Raw genomic sequence first — 13,951 nt, forward strand, 5'->3', positions numbered from 1 at the left:
GTAAATTCCACTCAGCAGTCTGTAAACGTTGTAAAATTTGCATGTAAATGAGAAACAGGTACAACAGTTTAAATACAAATTTGGTACAGAGGCTTTAATGCTGCCATTTGTAATTAGAATAGCCAACACACAACTGTTGTATTCTCACGTACTACCACTAGATGCTATCTACAGTACTGCAGTCCATCAGTTTAACAGCTTTGGCCTGACAGAAGAAGACCAAAGAGCACAGGTGAGGGGAGGGAGAGGGGCCAGGTGAGGGCGAGTGGCCAGGTGAAGGAAGGGGAAAGGGTCAGGTGAGAGGAGGGGGAGGGGCCAGGTGAGGAGGAGAGGGGCCAGGTGAGGGAAGGGGTCAGGTGAAAGCAGGAGGAGGTTCACGTTAGGGGAGGTTGAGAGGCCAGGTGAGAGGAGTGTTCGGGCTCAGGTGAGGGCGAGTGGCCAGGTGAAGGAAGGGGGAAGGGTCAGGTGAGAGGAGGGGGAGGAGCCAGGTGAGGGAAGGGGTCAAGTGAAGACAAGAGGAGGGGTCAAGTGAGGGGAGGGGCAGTGGCCAGGTGAGAGGAGTGTGAGGGTCCAGGTGAGGGGGACTGGCCATGTGAAGGAAGGGAGAACAGGTGCCACATATGCCATGCACTGGTGAAAAAAGTCACAGATGTTAACTTTAACCTTGACTAAACTGTCTATTCAGACTTTTACGTGTCAAACTCCTCTTGTTTTGCTCTCAGTTCCAGAAACCACAGGAGCAGTACCCTCCGTTCCGCTTCGGGACGGTTCCAAACGGCAGCACCGAGAGGAACATCAGGAGTAACTACCCCGAGATGCACGCGCACATGGTCAAGTACAACCAGAAGGGAGTGGAGGACGCTCTCAACAGCCTCAAGACAGGGCAAGGATGGGCCTTACTCATATTACACTAAGATTACATTTAACACAAGTTTTTTTTTTTTTTTTTTTTTTCATTTTTAACACAGAGAAGTTACATAGTGGACCATCAACAATACAACACCAACACCACCTCATCCCAGTGATATGGAGCTCAACAGTTAATGCCTGCTGAGAAATAAATGGGGAAAAAATTAATAAGAAATGTACTAAAGAAGGGTTTGTTGTTTACTACTGTTATACTGTTGTTCCCTCATCAAAAAACATGCCTGAAGAGGTTTTAGTTATCATCCATGCATGTTTGAGTATTTTAGAGATCTGTCCCAGACCCTATTCAAACCCTCTGTGCAAGACTACGTCACCCATACTCCCACATGACAATTCTCCATAAATAAACAAAACCATGATACAAAACTGTACACAGCAACAGCAACAATCCTAATGTGATGTGCAGTAGTTTCCATAGCAGGATATACGCTGATTGTGTAGTGATAGCTAGGGAAAGGTAGGGGGGACTCAGAGCACCAAAAAAGAAAGTGAAATTTATAAAACATGTTAATACGTTGTTTTGGGCAAATAAATAATTTTCAAAACAACAAAAGGTAACATGGTAGCAGTTAATACCCCCATAGAAATAAAATACCCTCTCTTTACAACTGAAACAAACCTGATCCAACTTACACTTTTGAGTAGAAAGTATATTTAAATAAGCTTAACATTTTATAGTAAACTTTACTGATGATGTAATTGTGTTTTGGCGTTACCGTGACAGGAAGTTGGACGCCTTCATTTATGACGCAGCCGTGTTGAACTACATGGCAGGGAAAGACGAGGGCTGCAAACTGGTGACCATCGGGAGCGGAAAAGTGTTCGCTACGACGGGGTACGGCATCGCGCTCCAAAAGGACTCTCGCTGGAAGAGACCCATAGACTTGGCTCTGCTGCAGTTCCTCGCAGATGGTAAGAGAGACATAACGAATATTTGCATTTGTTTTTGTTTTCAGAATGTATAGATTAGTATCGTACATGTCCTAACCATAGACATGTACGATACTAAGTGAGTGGACTAAGTGAGTGTGACGTCACCCATAGCCCATAGCCAAATGAAACTGATCGAGGCTAGCAATTTTAGCGGCGAATTTGGAGCCAAGATCTATATTCAGAATTCCGGCCACGAGTATCGTAGAAAAGAGTCCAGTTGTTGAAGGTACCGCTGGTTTAGGAGGGAGCGGACGCTTAGCAATGCTGTCAGTCAAACTTGTTGCTAACGCTCTCACTAGCTACAGGAAGAAGGCACCTGATATGTCTGTTTTTAATGTCCATATCTTAATTTAGAAACAAAATAGCAAACTAAAAACCCCAGGACCATCTAGAGCGGGTTAATACGAACATTTTAAGACCAAAATGACGAGTCTGACAGCAGCAGTTACGGAGATAATGGCGACAGTTTCTCAATAGAAAGTGAATTGGAGTCGATAAGCCAGAAGCGCGCCCATACTCACTTTCTACTTGGAATGTGGTGGGTAACGGGTTAGCATTTATATATACAGTATAGTCTATGGTCCTAACAATTTCTTTGGAATGTAAAATAAATGTCAAAAAAAAAAGTTTATGTGGCCAAGTATATCAAACCAATACAAATCCGCATTCATGTAATAATTTGGCTAAAATACCAACACTAGTTAATTTTCAGCTGCTTCTTTCCATGGACATGTTATTGCTTTGCCTGGAATATTCCTGACCGGATCTGTATTGACTGCTGCACACACAGCTTTTTTGGCGACATTGACAAGTCAATCGCAATCTGTTTTTAAATTCCTCATCCAATTACGTGGAGACAAGCAAGTGACAGCCAAGCATCAGGTCAGATCTGTATAGAGGAGACCATCTTGAAAACGAGGACATAGCCTGGAATGATCCGTAGTATTGCTTTAATACCAAGTGTATGACAGACTTAATCATTGTAGAAAGGTTTAATGTCCTTTGGAACTATATAGGTAGTTTTTTTTTTTACTTTTTTCTTTACAGTTTACATTGCAATTTCGTCCTCGGGCAAGACACTTCATACTTGTCCGCTCTAATGGTGTTCATGCTGGAGAAGTTGTTTTCCATTTTGTGAAACTAAAAAGGAAATGAATAATGCAACAAACTATAAACTGACTTTGAGTATCCGCCGTGTTGCCATATAAGTCTCATGCATTATTATTAGATAGTATTATTTTCAGACTGACCCAAGGACTGTAAGCACTGAGCCTGTATGACTCACGCACACATTAGGGTTGTTTTTTTTGTTTTGTTTTGTTGCTGTGTTGGGCAGATTTTGACGACAGAGTTCATAAAACCAAAGTGTCTCGGAGGACGCACCCCTCTTCAGGAGTTTAACTGCACAGCTGCTCTACACATTTGGAGCAGCAGATTTCAGAAACTGTACTGTCTAACCAGGGATGTCAAGATTATTAGGTTAAAGGAACACGTGCTGTTACTGTATTTTAGTAAAAAAACACAGTTACAACCACAGCTGAACTTGGGTTACCAGTGTCTAAACCTGCACAGGGAACACACAAACAAGTATTTCTCATTTGCGGTGTATCGATAGGCCTTATGTTAAAGCTCAGAACCTCCGGAATTCACTCACTGAGCTGCAAAGGCTGCACTAGCACTGATTCATGATTGGCTGCAAGGTGCTGAGGTTTAGTCAGTGACCATTCAGATCAGAGAGAGTGCGTTTAGGTTTAAAACAACTGGATTTTAGCATTGAACTGGCAACCCAATCAAGAGACTCATGTGAGGCTCATTCTGCTTTCTGGTTGGATAATTATCTTGAGAACCAAAACACTAAGCAGTATTGGGGTTGATGTCCCATTTTTATGAATAAATCAGCATTAGAATTTTTATTAGTAAAAGCTTTATTTGATTTGAACATGTCTACCTCTTATATGGGGATATATATGTCAAATGTACTAAATAAAAATAAACATCTTACAGTTCCTTTAATTAATAATTGGGATTATGCTAACATTGAGACTCATATGGGCTAACATTGAGACTCAGACAACAATCACATCTTTGGGGTTGAATAATGGCACCACTTGAACATAATTTCAGTTTTAAAAATAGCGGTATTGGAGTGCTGCACTGGAGCAAAACTTACCAGGCGGCTTGAGTTTTGTAGAAAGGATGGAGACTCGAAAGTAGCTGAAACAGGTTGGCATGACCAATAAAAACACTGCAATCCAGAGTGCCTTTGTCATCCTTCTTTATCTCTACAAGTTTCACTTCTGTTCATTGTTGCTGACAGAGAAGTTGGATCGGCTCAGTATCAGTAAAGGGTCAATGTTTGTGGATCATAAGTTTGCACATTTCTTTCAAAAACAGTGAATCTCCTATAGAGACTAGACTGTGGCCCTCCATCTAAAAACATGTTGCGTTTTAAAGGGCATGTTTTATTTTTTTCTAATTATAACTTGGTTTGGTTGCATATGTCATAGCTTTATATCAGTTAAGTGTCAGTTTGTGGGGAAAAAAAAGTTAAAAAGAGAAGAGTGCTGAGACAGAACAGAACAGAATACCTCTACCTTTTTATGCTTTTATGCCAAAAAAAAAAAAGCAATTTTCTGGCTGTTTAAACCTTCACGCGACGAAATGAAGGTGTAGTTTGAAAAGTCGATTTTGCATAATAGGTCTGTTGTAAAGATTGAGAGATATGGGTATAAGAGGTATTGTTCTTTCAGGGGACACTCAGAAGCTGCAGACGGTGTGGTTGACTGGGATCTGCCGTAATGAGAAGAAGGAGGTGATGAGTTCAAAGCTGGACATAGACAACATGGCGGGTGTGTTCTACATGCTGCTGGTGGCCATGGGGCTGAGTCTGCTCGTCTTTGCCTGGGAGCACCTCCTCTACTGGAAACTACGACACTCTGTCCGAAAGTCCGATCGCCTGGACTGTCTGCTGGCTCTGAGCAGGGTAAGGATCACTACACTCAGTGGACTGAAAGTGGAAAACTGTAGTATAAAAATGTGACCTTTTACCCTTTAGTGTTTGCTCAATACGAAAATTTCAAACTCATTTTCGATATTAAGGAATAGACTCGATTTTGATACCATGATGATAATTTAAAAAAAACACTCTTTTTTTAGACAATAGAATGTGATTTCGACATTAAATCCTAGTACTTTATTTTATATTCCCATGTGGCCTTATATCATAGTGGTCCATGGGCGTATACTAGTATAAGTATATTTATACTTACCGTAAATTTCGGACTACAGAGCGCACCTGATTAAAAGCCGCACCAGCTAAATTTGAAGAGAAAATCAATTTTGTACATATATAAGCCGCACCTGAATAAAAGCCGCAGGTTTTCATATTGTAACATGAGATATTTACACAGAAAGACGGTGCACCGACACGCTTTTTTTTAAACTGTGCCTGAAAATTGGAACCAACACGACAACAACACGGGATGAACACATCTGCAGGTTTAGAAAATAAAACTGCACCAAAACGGAAAATCTGCTTTTATTTCCTCTGAAAACTTTTGTCGTCTTTTACATTGACCAAGTTGGATTCATTGATGTCGAGCTTACGTGCAGTGGCTCTATTTCAGGAGTCTGCAACCCGCGGCTCCGGAGCCGTATGCGCCTCTTTCAGCCTTATACTGCGGCTCTGCGTGGCTGAAGTGTATTTTATTTGTGTTAGTTCTTTTTTGTTGTAGTTTAAATTGGAAGATTATTATGATCTTAAAATAAAATTATATTTTCTTATTTTTCGTTGCTCAAAATAAGCGTCACACTCGCGGAACAATGTTCAAAACAAACACCGCTCACGTCTCACGTCTCACAGACACAGACACAGACACAGCTCACTGTCGTGCGTAAAGAGCCCTGATTTTCAGACGCTGTGCGCACAGGGGTCAGGAGCAACTTTGGCCCGTCCCTAATGACACACTAATAAGCTCGTCCATAGATGTATCATGAAAATCCTGCTGGAAATCGCCACAGAAATCTATTTGATGTAGTAGCAAGTTTATTATCTGCTCTTGTCTCCGCGGTGACGTATCACATATAACACATCAGACACGACGCCCAAAAGTAGAGCCACAAGCGAGTGAAAATGAGCCAAAACAAAAGTCTTTGGAGAGCTTTTAACAAAGGGGAAAAGGACAACTGAGGAGCCAGAAGAGGAGACTACACCTCCAAGAAAAAGAAAGATAAATTTAACAGACAATGCCTACTTAAAACCTGGGTTTGTCGCTGCAGGTGACTCACGCGCACAGTCCGCTCTACGTAACATACGGGAAAAGCAAATAAGGCAATGAAACCTTCAAAACTGCTTTGGCATATGGAGAATAAGCACCTGGGATTAAACGATACGCCTTTAGAGTTTTTGAAAGAAACTGCGGAGCAGAGTAGACATAATCACATAATCAGCGCAGGGCTCCCTCTGATGCAGCGGTTTGGTGAGTTGTATTTTTTTAATGCACTTAAGTTGTTTTTGCCATATTTATCTGCCACGTGTAGAAGGCTTGTCCGTGAAAATAAAACCCAGGGGCCGTTATCCAGTAAAAAATCCATAAATAAGCCGCACTGCTGCAGGGTTCAAAGCGTGGAAAAAAAGTAGCGGCTTATAATCCGAAATTTACGGTATTCTGATACGGTTATTCAGGGAAGTTAATTTCTTTCCTCTGAATGTGATTTTTTTTAGTATCAATACTCGCTCAAATGAATATCTGGTTACGATGCTAGTTTAAGAAATAATTAGCATCTGATCTTTAATATTTTTGACAACCCTCCTACCCTTCACTCACATTTTTTACCTGCTCAGAGAACTCCGAGTGCGCTAAACAACCACATTCAAATCGTCTTTGCTTCTCTCTCTGTTTCTTACCTCATGCACTTGAACGCCTCTCCATGTAAATTGGACTACACTGTTACATGCGGCAGGTGTCCTAGTACAAACTGGTTTCTCCAGAATGTGTGAGATTTGAACCACAACACCTCAATCATAGTTCCCAGGTTTAAGCGCTTTTTGAAAAAAATGTTTTAAATTGGATCAGGCCAGTTATTCGTTTTTCCATGGTGTGCAAATAAAAGTACTGAGTAACAACTTGCAACCTTTTTTAATTACATTGTAGTTAGGTTTAGTTTACGAGGGTTAAAATGTCCAACCTCCTCAATTGCCTCCTGGCTCTAGGCGAGGTAAGGCTATAATGTAAAAGGCTAACGCTACATTACCCTTTACTTTTTTAACAACCTCTAAAGGGCCCATAATACGCTGTTCTACGCTATTTATAATGTTGTTTTGTCATCAGAAACATACCTGGAGTTGTGTTTTCGATGCATTCACACTTTTAACACACAAATCTTGCACATTTATTATTATTAGGCCATGAAAAAACACTGATGTCATGAAGTGCTCCACTGTGTTTTAAACTCCACTTTACTAGAATTATTTGGACAATTTCAGCCCTGGACTCGCCAAACTCTCCTGAACTAAAAGTAAATGCTGGCTGTTAACTTGACAACTACTGACATCACAAGGTGGAACAGATCTTTTTGAGCTTTGGAAATGTAGAGTAATAATAAAGAGCTATTCAAACATGTGTGAATGAAACTGGTTTGATTTTGACGAGCTTACAACATTCTAACATGGCTAAAAGCATAATATTGGACCTTTACGTATTGCAATTGTATTGAAACAAACCCGCAATAATTCCAATAATCCTCATATTCTACATCCCAGTTAGTGCTTTTCCATTTTCTCTCTAAATAACTGACCCTTTGACCAGTGAAATCACAGAGCTTTAGTTGGATTCATTTGCCTGTGGTTGCATCAGTTTTGAGAGGTGGGAAACTCCGGTGGCAGAAGACTTACTCAATGTGCTTAAGAAGTGAGAAAAGTTCACAGTCGCTTTTAACTGTGGAGGAGCTGAGGAGCTGCCAGGACTTCGGATCAATGCAACCAGCTACTATTCTTACACACACATGATGTATAAAAACCCTCATTAAACGTCCTTTAAGTCATGTTATAATGCTGTTACCTCATCAAAAACATACTTGGAGTTGTGTTTTGATTCATTCACATGTTTGAGTAACCCTTTATTATTAGTCTGTCGACATCTCCAAAGCTCAAAATGCTTTGTTCCACCTTGTGATGTCATGAAGCTGTAGTTTTGAAGTTAACAGCTACCTTTTTACCTTTAGTTCAGTAGAGATTGGCAATTTCAGGGCTAAAATCAACCAAATGATTCTAGTGAAGGTGTGTGGAGTTTAAAAACAGACGGAGCACTTTCTGTATTACCACTTGATGACATCATAAGGTGGAACAGGGTGTTTTCAATTTGAGATGATGAGGAAACAACATTACAACATAGATCAGAGAAGAGCGTAATTAGAGCCCTTTAAGGTTTTATTGTATATGCTTAATAAGAACCACAGCAATGCAACAGTCCTACTTTTTAATCATTCTGAAATGGATAACAGGAAGTTGAAATCCATGAATTGGTGACATAGGCTGTGTCCAAATGTCCACCCTAACCCCTCATTTACTACACAGCCCCTCACTCTTTAGTAGACTATATAATGCCTCATTCACAGAGCTATACGGACATGCATCTTACTACTTTCAGGTCACGTGACTCTGAAAAAAGTCTGCTAATCCCAGATAAAACTTGATTTCTGTAATAAATAACGTTCGCTGTTGTATTTCCGACTCTCGCAGTGCATTGTGGTCTATATTGACTGGTCCAATGATCACCTCTGCCCACTACTTTTCAAGGTACATTGTGGGAAACCTCAAGTTCACTACTTTTTCACCAACTGGACATTCGAATAGTGTCCTAAGTAAAGAACAGCGTTATTTAATCATCATTTTCAGCTTTTCCTCACAATCTGGTAAAACTACAATAAAAATTTACAACAGATTCCTTCTCGCCAAACAAAGGAATAATTAGAAAAACATCAAAACCTCTCGTAAGCGTCTTTTCCTTGTAACTGTATGAGCAGCAGAGTCAGTGCATCAGAGCAGAGAGTTCGGACAGCAGCAGTAACCCAGAGTGATGGTGGTTCTTCCTGGAGGCCTGGTCCTGTTCACGTGGAATGTAAATGGTCCCATTAAAACTGCACTGCGCTGAGAGCTCGCATTAAGGATTCTTCACTGACGCAACATTTGAAAGGGAAATAAAGAAGCAGAGATAAACTGCAGACCCACATTAGCAGTCACTTAAGAGCTGCGCCGACTTAACATCTTTTGTAAATAATATTTCCAAGGACAAGAATGTTAACAACTGCAATTGAACAAAGCAACTACAATCTGTCATGACTTGAATAAATGAGGGCTGTGAGATTCATCGCAATCAAAGCAAATGGTAGAGGTTGCAGTAGTTTAATCACCACAATTTTGTCTTATCTGCATAAAAAAAACCCTGCTGATCCTGCAGTTTAGATCTGTACAAATAAGTTCTGAAATGTGATTGTCTCTTGGTATTATTTCAGTCAATTCTTCTGGATACGTTTAAAATCTGAGCTTCTGCAAGGCAAGGCATTATTTGTATAGAATAAAAGTAATTCAAAGTGCTTTACAGAATAAGAAAGACATTAAAATAACAATGCAACACATCAAAAACATTGTCAAAGTTGAGGTCTGTCTCACGTCTTCAGGAAGACTGTTTCAGGTTTTAGCTGCATAAAACTGAAACGCTGATTCCTGCATGTTTAAAAAAATTGCAAATCTAAATGCAATGCTTGTTATACAAAAGAAAAAATAATAATAACAATTTGATTTTTTTCCCAAATCACTCAGCCCTTCACCCACATCAATTAACCTGCCCTGGGACTACAGGTGAAAATGACCATGCTCTGTTATAACCTGGTACACTGCATCCTTCCCATTGAGCTAAAGACTAGAATCTTAAAACCACTGCATCTTCCTTCGTTCCTGTCTGGCCTCTAATTTGAATATAGACGCTATTCAAAACTGTGTGAATTAGATTTGATCTCATATCCAAGCACTTTGTCAAAGCCCAGGACGTTAAAAGGCAAAATGAAGTGAATATATTCGATTATGCAGTTTGCGTTGTAAGCAATTTGTTTCTGTCTATTCCGTCTCAGGGGTTTGGATTAGACTACTGATCACACTGGGTGGAGTGTGTATGTCCTTCCTGTGTCACTGTGGCTGTCTCTTTTTCTCAGTAAGCAGGTTGTGGGATAGGCTCTGAGTGGAGTTTTAGTTTAATGGAACAATCAGCAAAACCAACATGTACAAGTCCGTTTTAAAATTTGGTTTATAGTGATTTGAGTTAAAAAAAAAAATCATAGTAAACATACAACATTTTGTAAGTTGCCAAATATAACTAGCATTTTTTTAAATATATTTCACAGGAGATACAATAATACTACCACAATATGCATGTATCTTCTACACTGGTGGAAGAAGAGAACACAATTTTGTTTCTTAAGTAAAAGTACAGATACCAGACCAAACAATACTCAAGTAAAAGTATCACCTGAAAAAATCTTCTTAAGTAAAAGTATTTCAGGCAGATTTTGAGGTCTTATAAGGCTTCAAATGTAGTGATTTTGATTAAGTTTTTATGAATTTTTCTGTTTGCTCAAACTACAAATGTGTCAAACAATAATTATAAATACTTTTACATTTCAGTCCAGTTCAAAACTGTAGCAGAGTAAAAAGTAAAGAGTATCCTAAAAATGTACTTGAAATGTAAAATGTTCTTGATCAAAGTGCTTAAAATCTATACTGCAAAAAAGTAAAAGTTTACTTTTTTTACCACTGATCTATTATAACTCCACAGCCAATAATACTCCTACTAGTACTATTATGTCTCCTTTCTCACCAAATATTTCTTCTAATAATTTGAACACCCTGATTTTGACAGAATTAATTTTGAAACATGGCTGAAAATGACACCACCTCTAAATTGATTTGTGATAAAACTGTGACCTCTTATTACAAATGTTATTATTTGTTTTCTTTCTGCAGGGCATCTACAGCTGCTTCAATGGAGTGGAACATTCAGACAAGAGCAACAGAGACATGCAGAGCCCTGACGTCACCTCCAACTACACTCAGGCTAACATGCTAAAGATGCTAAGGACAGCTAAAGACATGGTATCGTCTGCCCGGGTGGAGAACTCTTTGGACAACGCTACCAAAACCATCGAAAACTGGAGCAGACGCGGGGCAGATAATGTTAGACTGCCCCCTAGAGTCGCTACCACAGATCTCGCCCACAACCGGATGCCGTATATCTCCAGCATAACGGACAACCACTCGCCATATCCGCAAAGGGCATTAACTCCCACTTTTCCGATTCATTACGCCGATTCTGCCACTCAACCACTTTTAGACAAGTCGCGAGTGGTTACGAGACCGACTCCGCTAAGATACACGCTACCCGCAAGACCAAGCCACCATCTTCTAGAAAGGACTTTGCCCATTTCCAGTCTCAGCACGCCACACTTAGCGATGAGGGACACTAGCCCGACGGTAACCCCAACTTTGCATCACCGAAACAGGCTTTACATGGACAACCAACCCCAACGCCACCAAACGTTTGTCCCATATAGAGAAATGCAAGTTCCGGACATCTACGTAGAGCATAAAGGACCATTTCGACGCAAGTTTAGCTATCCTCCAGACTGCAGGCAAAGACGAGCGCATAATTATGTTTTCAATGGTTTGGATCCGAGGTCGAGAAATGACTACGACGAACCGAGATCTTGCTTAGCTGAACTTCGCGCTAACAACCTTCTAAACAACCACGCTAACCACGCCAATTCGACGATACCTTGCTCCACTTCGGGACACTACGCAGGAACGAGCCCTAGCTGTAACTCTTGCATGAAATCTTACGTAGACGTGGACATGGACGATGTACCGTTGTTAGGTAAGGACAAGCTCAACCGCAGAGCCTCATTTTTGAAAGCAACTTGGGGAAATGACAGGATTCGGCAAGTCGACGAAACTAAACCATCGACTTCTTCGACATTGCCACCATCCCGGGCGGACATACCAGATTTGTTCCCCAGAGTGGTCGTGGCAAATCCCCAACCAGGAAAACTTTACGGGAGTCTAGGCCACAACCTGTCATGTTACCCTTTGTCGGCAGAACCAGCGTACCTAGACCCCGCCCACATGGGGTCATTCCCATACAAGCAAAAGCTGAAGTACACCGACTGCGCTCAGCTGCCTTCGTACAGGGAGGCCATTCTGCAAAACGCCGCTGCTCTGAGACGCTCCTCCTCTTCGCTGATGCACAGACGCTACTCCTCCTATCTGAACTCGTACACGGACTACCCGGTATATGTGGCGCCGAATCACTTTTACGACGGCTCTAAAGACACGTGTCACTTGTTTCCGTGTGCGAGTCACTGTCCAGGAAGCAACACGCCAGTTCTGCAGCGCGTTAGCCACCAGCCGGTGTTGTACCAGCACAACAGCCTGTACGGAGCGTTTGAGGGAGGGGTGGGGCAGAGGGAGGAGCCTGGAGGGAGGAGGCCGGTGCTGGTGGCGCGGAGAGTGAACAGTCCCTATGTGCCAAAGCCCTGGAGCAGGGTGTCCAGCCTGGAGTCTGAGGTCTGAGGCCCGGAGCATTTCCGGTTCAGAGTGCACCAACACCACCAGGTCCTGGGGTCAGAGGTGAGGGGGGAATTCTGTTAGGCAGTGTGCTCCCCTGTTACCTTCTTAGAGCCCTGATTATTAAGGACAAGTCATTTCTGGTAGACATAGATTTTCTAAAATCTACCGGCCTACAAGGATTAATAAAAATAAGTATTTAAAAGGCACATTTTTGATGATCTTTATCAAAAGGGCTGATTTTGTGTAAGCGGTTTTATACTATGACATAAGTTACTAATATCTATATATAACAGTATTTTATAGCGAAATTAGCTGAAATAAGAGTAAACCACTCAAATAAACTTAAGCTGAAATGACTGAATTCATCAATTTGAATGCACATATATCTTGCTATAGGATGAAATATGCATTGAATCCTACTCTTTGCAAAAGTAAATGTACTCTAAAACCCCTTTTTGAAAATAAATACACATATTTACTCTATGTTTTTGCACCCCTTTTAGTAGAATACTTGCAAAATATAGATTACATGCTCATAAATATATATATAATGTAGTGCCCCCTGCTGACCCTGGTGTGGAGACCTGGTTTTTGGGGTGCAGTGTGGTCTGAACCTGGGATTCCTGGACCTCTACCAGCCTCGCAGACTGGAGCCTTTGTTTCAAGCAAAAACGAAACCAACAGTGTATTTGAGAGCCCGCCTCTCGATCCTCCGTGCAATAAACCTGAAGAAAAACGGGACTCTGGACTGGGCGTTGCTGTGAAAAGTATTTGTTAATAAGAATTTAACCTATTGATTGTTAAGGATTTTTAATGTTATGTGAACGATGTGGGAGACAATATACTGTAGCCTCTCTAAACTAATTATAACATATGATATATCTATTTTTACCATTTGATTTAAGGGAGTTCTGACCTATTTCAAACACGCTGTCTTCCATGGTTTTATGACCTTGATGGTGGTGGGAACTCTGTGCTGGTTAAAGTGGTTTAATTAGGGGGATTTTAAAGGAACCATTAAAATAAACATATGTATTATCATTGTTACTCTTTAATAAAGACCAGGTCGGTTAAGGCCTTTGGGATCGCCTCCTGTTTTCTTTTTTGAACGCACCTAGACTGCTGGGTTTCAGAGGATATCACCACATTCTGTAGGCCGGTAATGTTTAATACAGACGGGGGGAGCTAAAATTTATATTGTTCAAATGCAGTTTTTGCTGTAATACTATGAGTGTGTGTATTCACTAATAGAAAAGATCAGGTTCAACATTTGTTCATTTACCTTTTGGATATTTGATATTTGTGAGTACCATGTAATTAATACATACTCATAGTCATAGTCATACTCCCCATCTGGGAGTATGACATTATCACACTCTTGAATACTGTAAAGATGTAAGCAGAATTACTTCAAGTATTTGTTTTGAGTAGTTTTGACTAATGGCGTTTTAACCTTGATTGTCTAACTTGCTTCTT

At 40.7% G+C, this 13,951-nt stretch overlaps 1 protein-coding gene across 1 annotated transcript in view; it reads left to right on the plus strand.

Moving 5' to 3' along the window:
- The window catches only part of grin2ca (glutamate receptor, ionotropic, N-methyl D-aspartate 2Ca), a 125,970-nt gene extending 113,448 nt beyond the window's left edge, over positions 1-12,522 (plus strand). The window contains exons 11-14 of the mRNA XM_033970925.2: positions 723-883; positions 1,652-1,839; positions 4,611-4,843; positions 10,877-12,522. Of these exons, the coding sequence (XP_033826816.1) occupies positions 723-883; positions 1,652-1,839; positions 4,611-4,843; positions 10,877-12,478 (2,184 nt within the window). The 3' untranslated portion in view covers positions 12,479-12,522. The remainder of the gene's footprint in view (positions 1-722; positions 884-1,651; positions 1,840-4,610; positions 4,844-10,876) is intronic.
- Positions 12,523-13,951: the final 1,429 nt, after the last annotated feature.

Source organism: Periophthalmus magnuspinnatus, chromosome 8 (assembly GCF_009829125.3).
Source record: "Periophthalmus magnuspinnatus isolate fPerMag1 chromosome 8, fPerMag1.2.pri, whole genome shotgun sequence".
Lineage (NCBI taxonomy): Eukaryota > Metazoa > Chordata > Actinopteri > Gobiiformes > Gobiidae > Periophthalmus > Periophthalmus magnuspinnatus.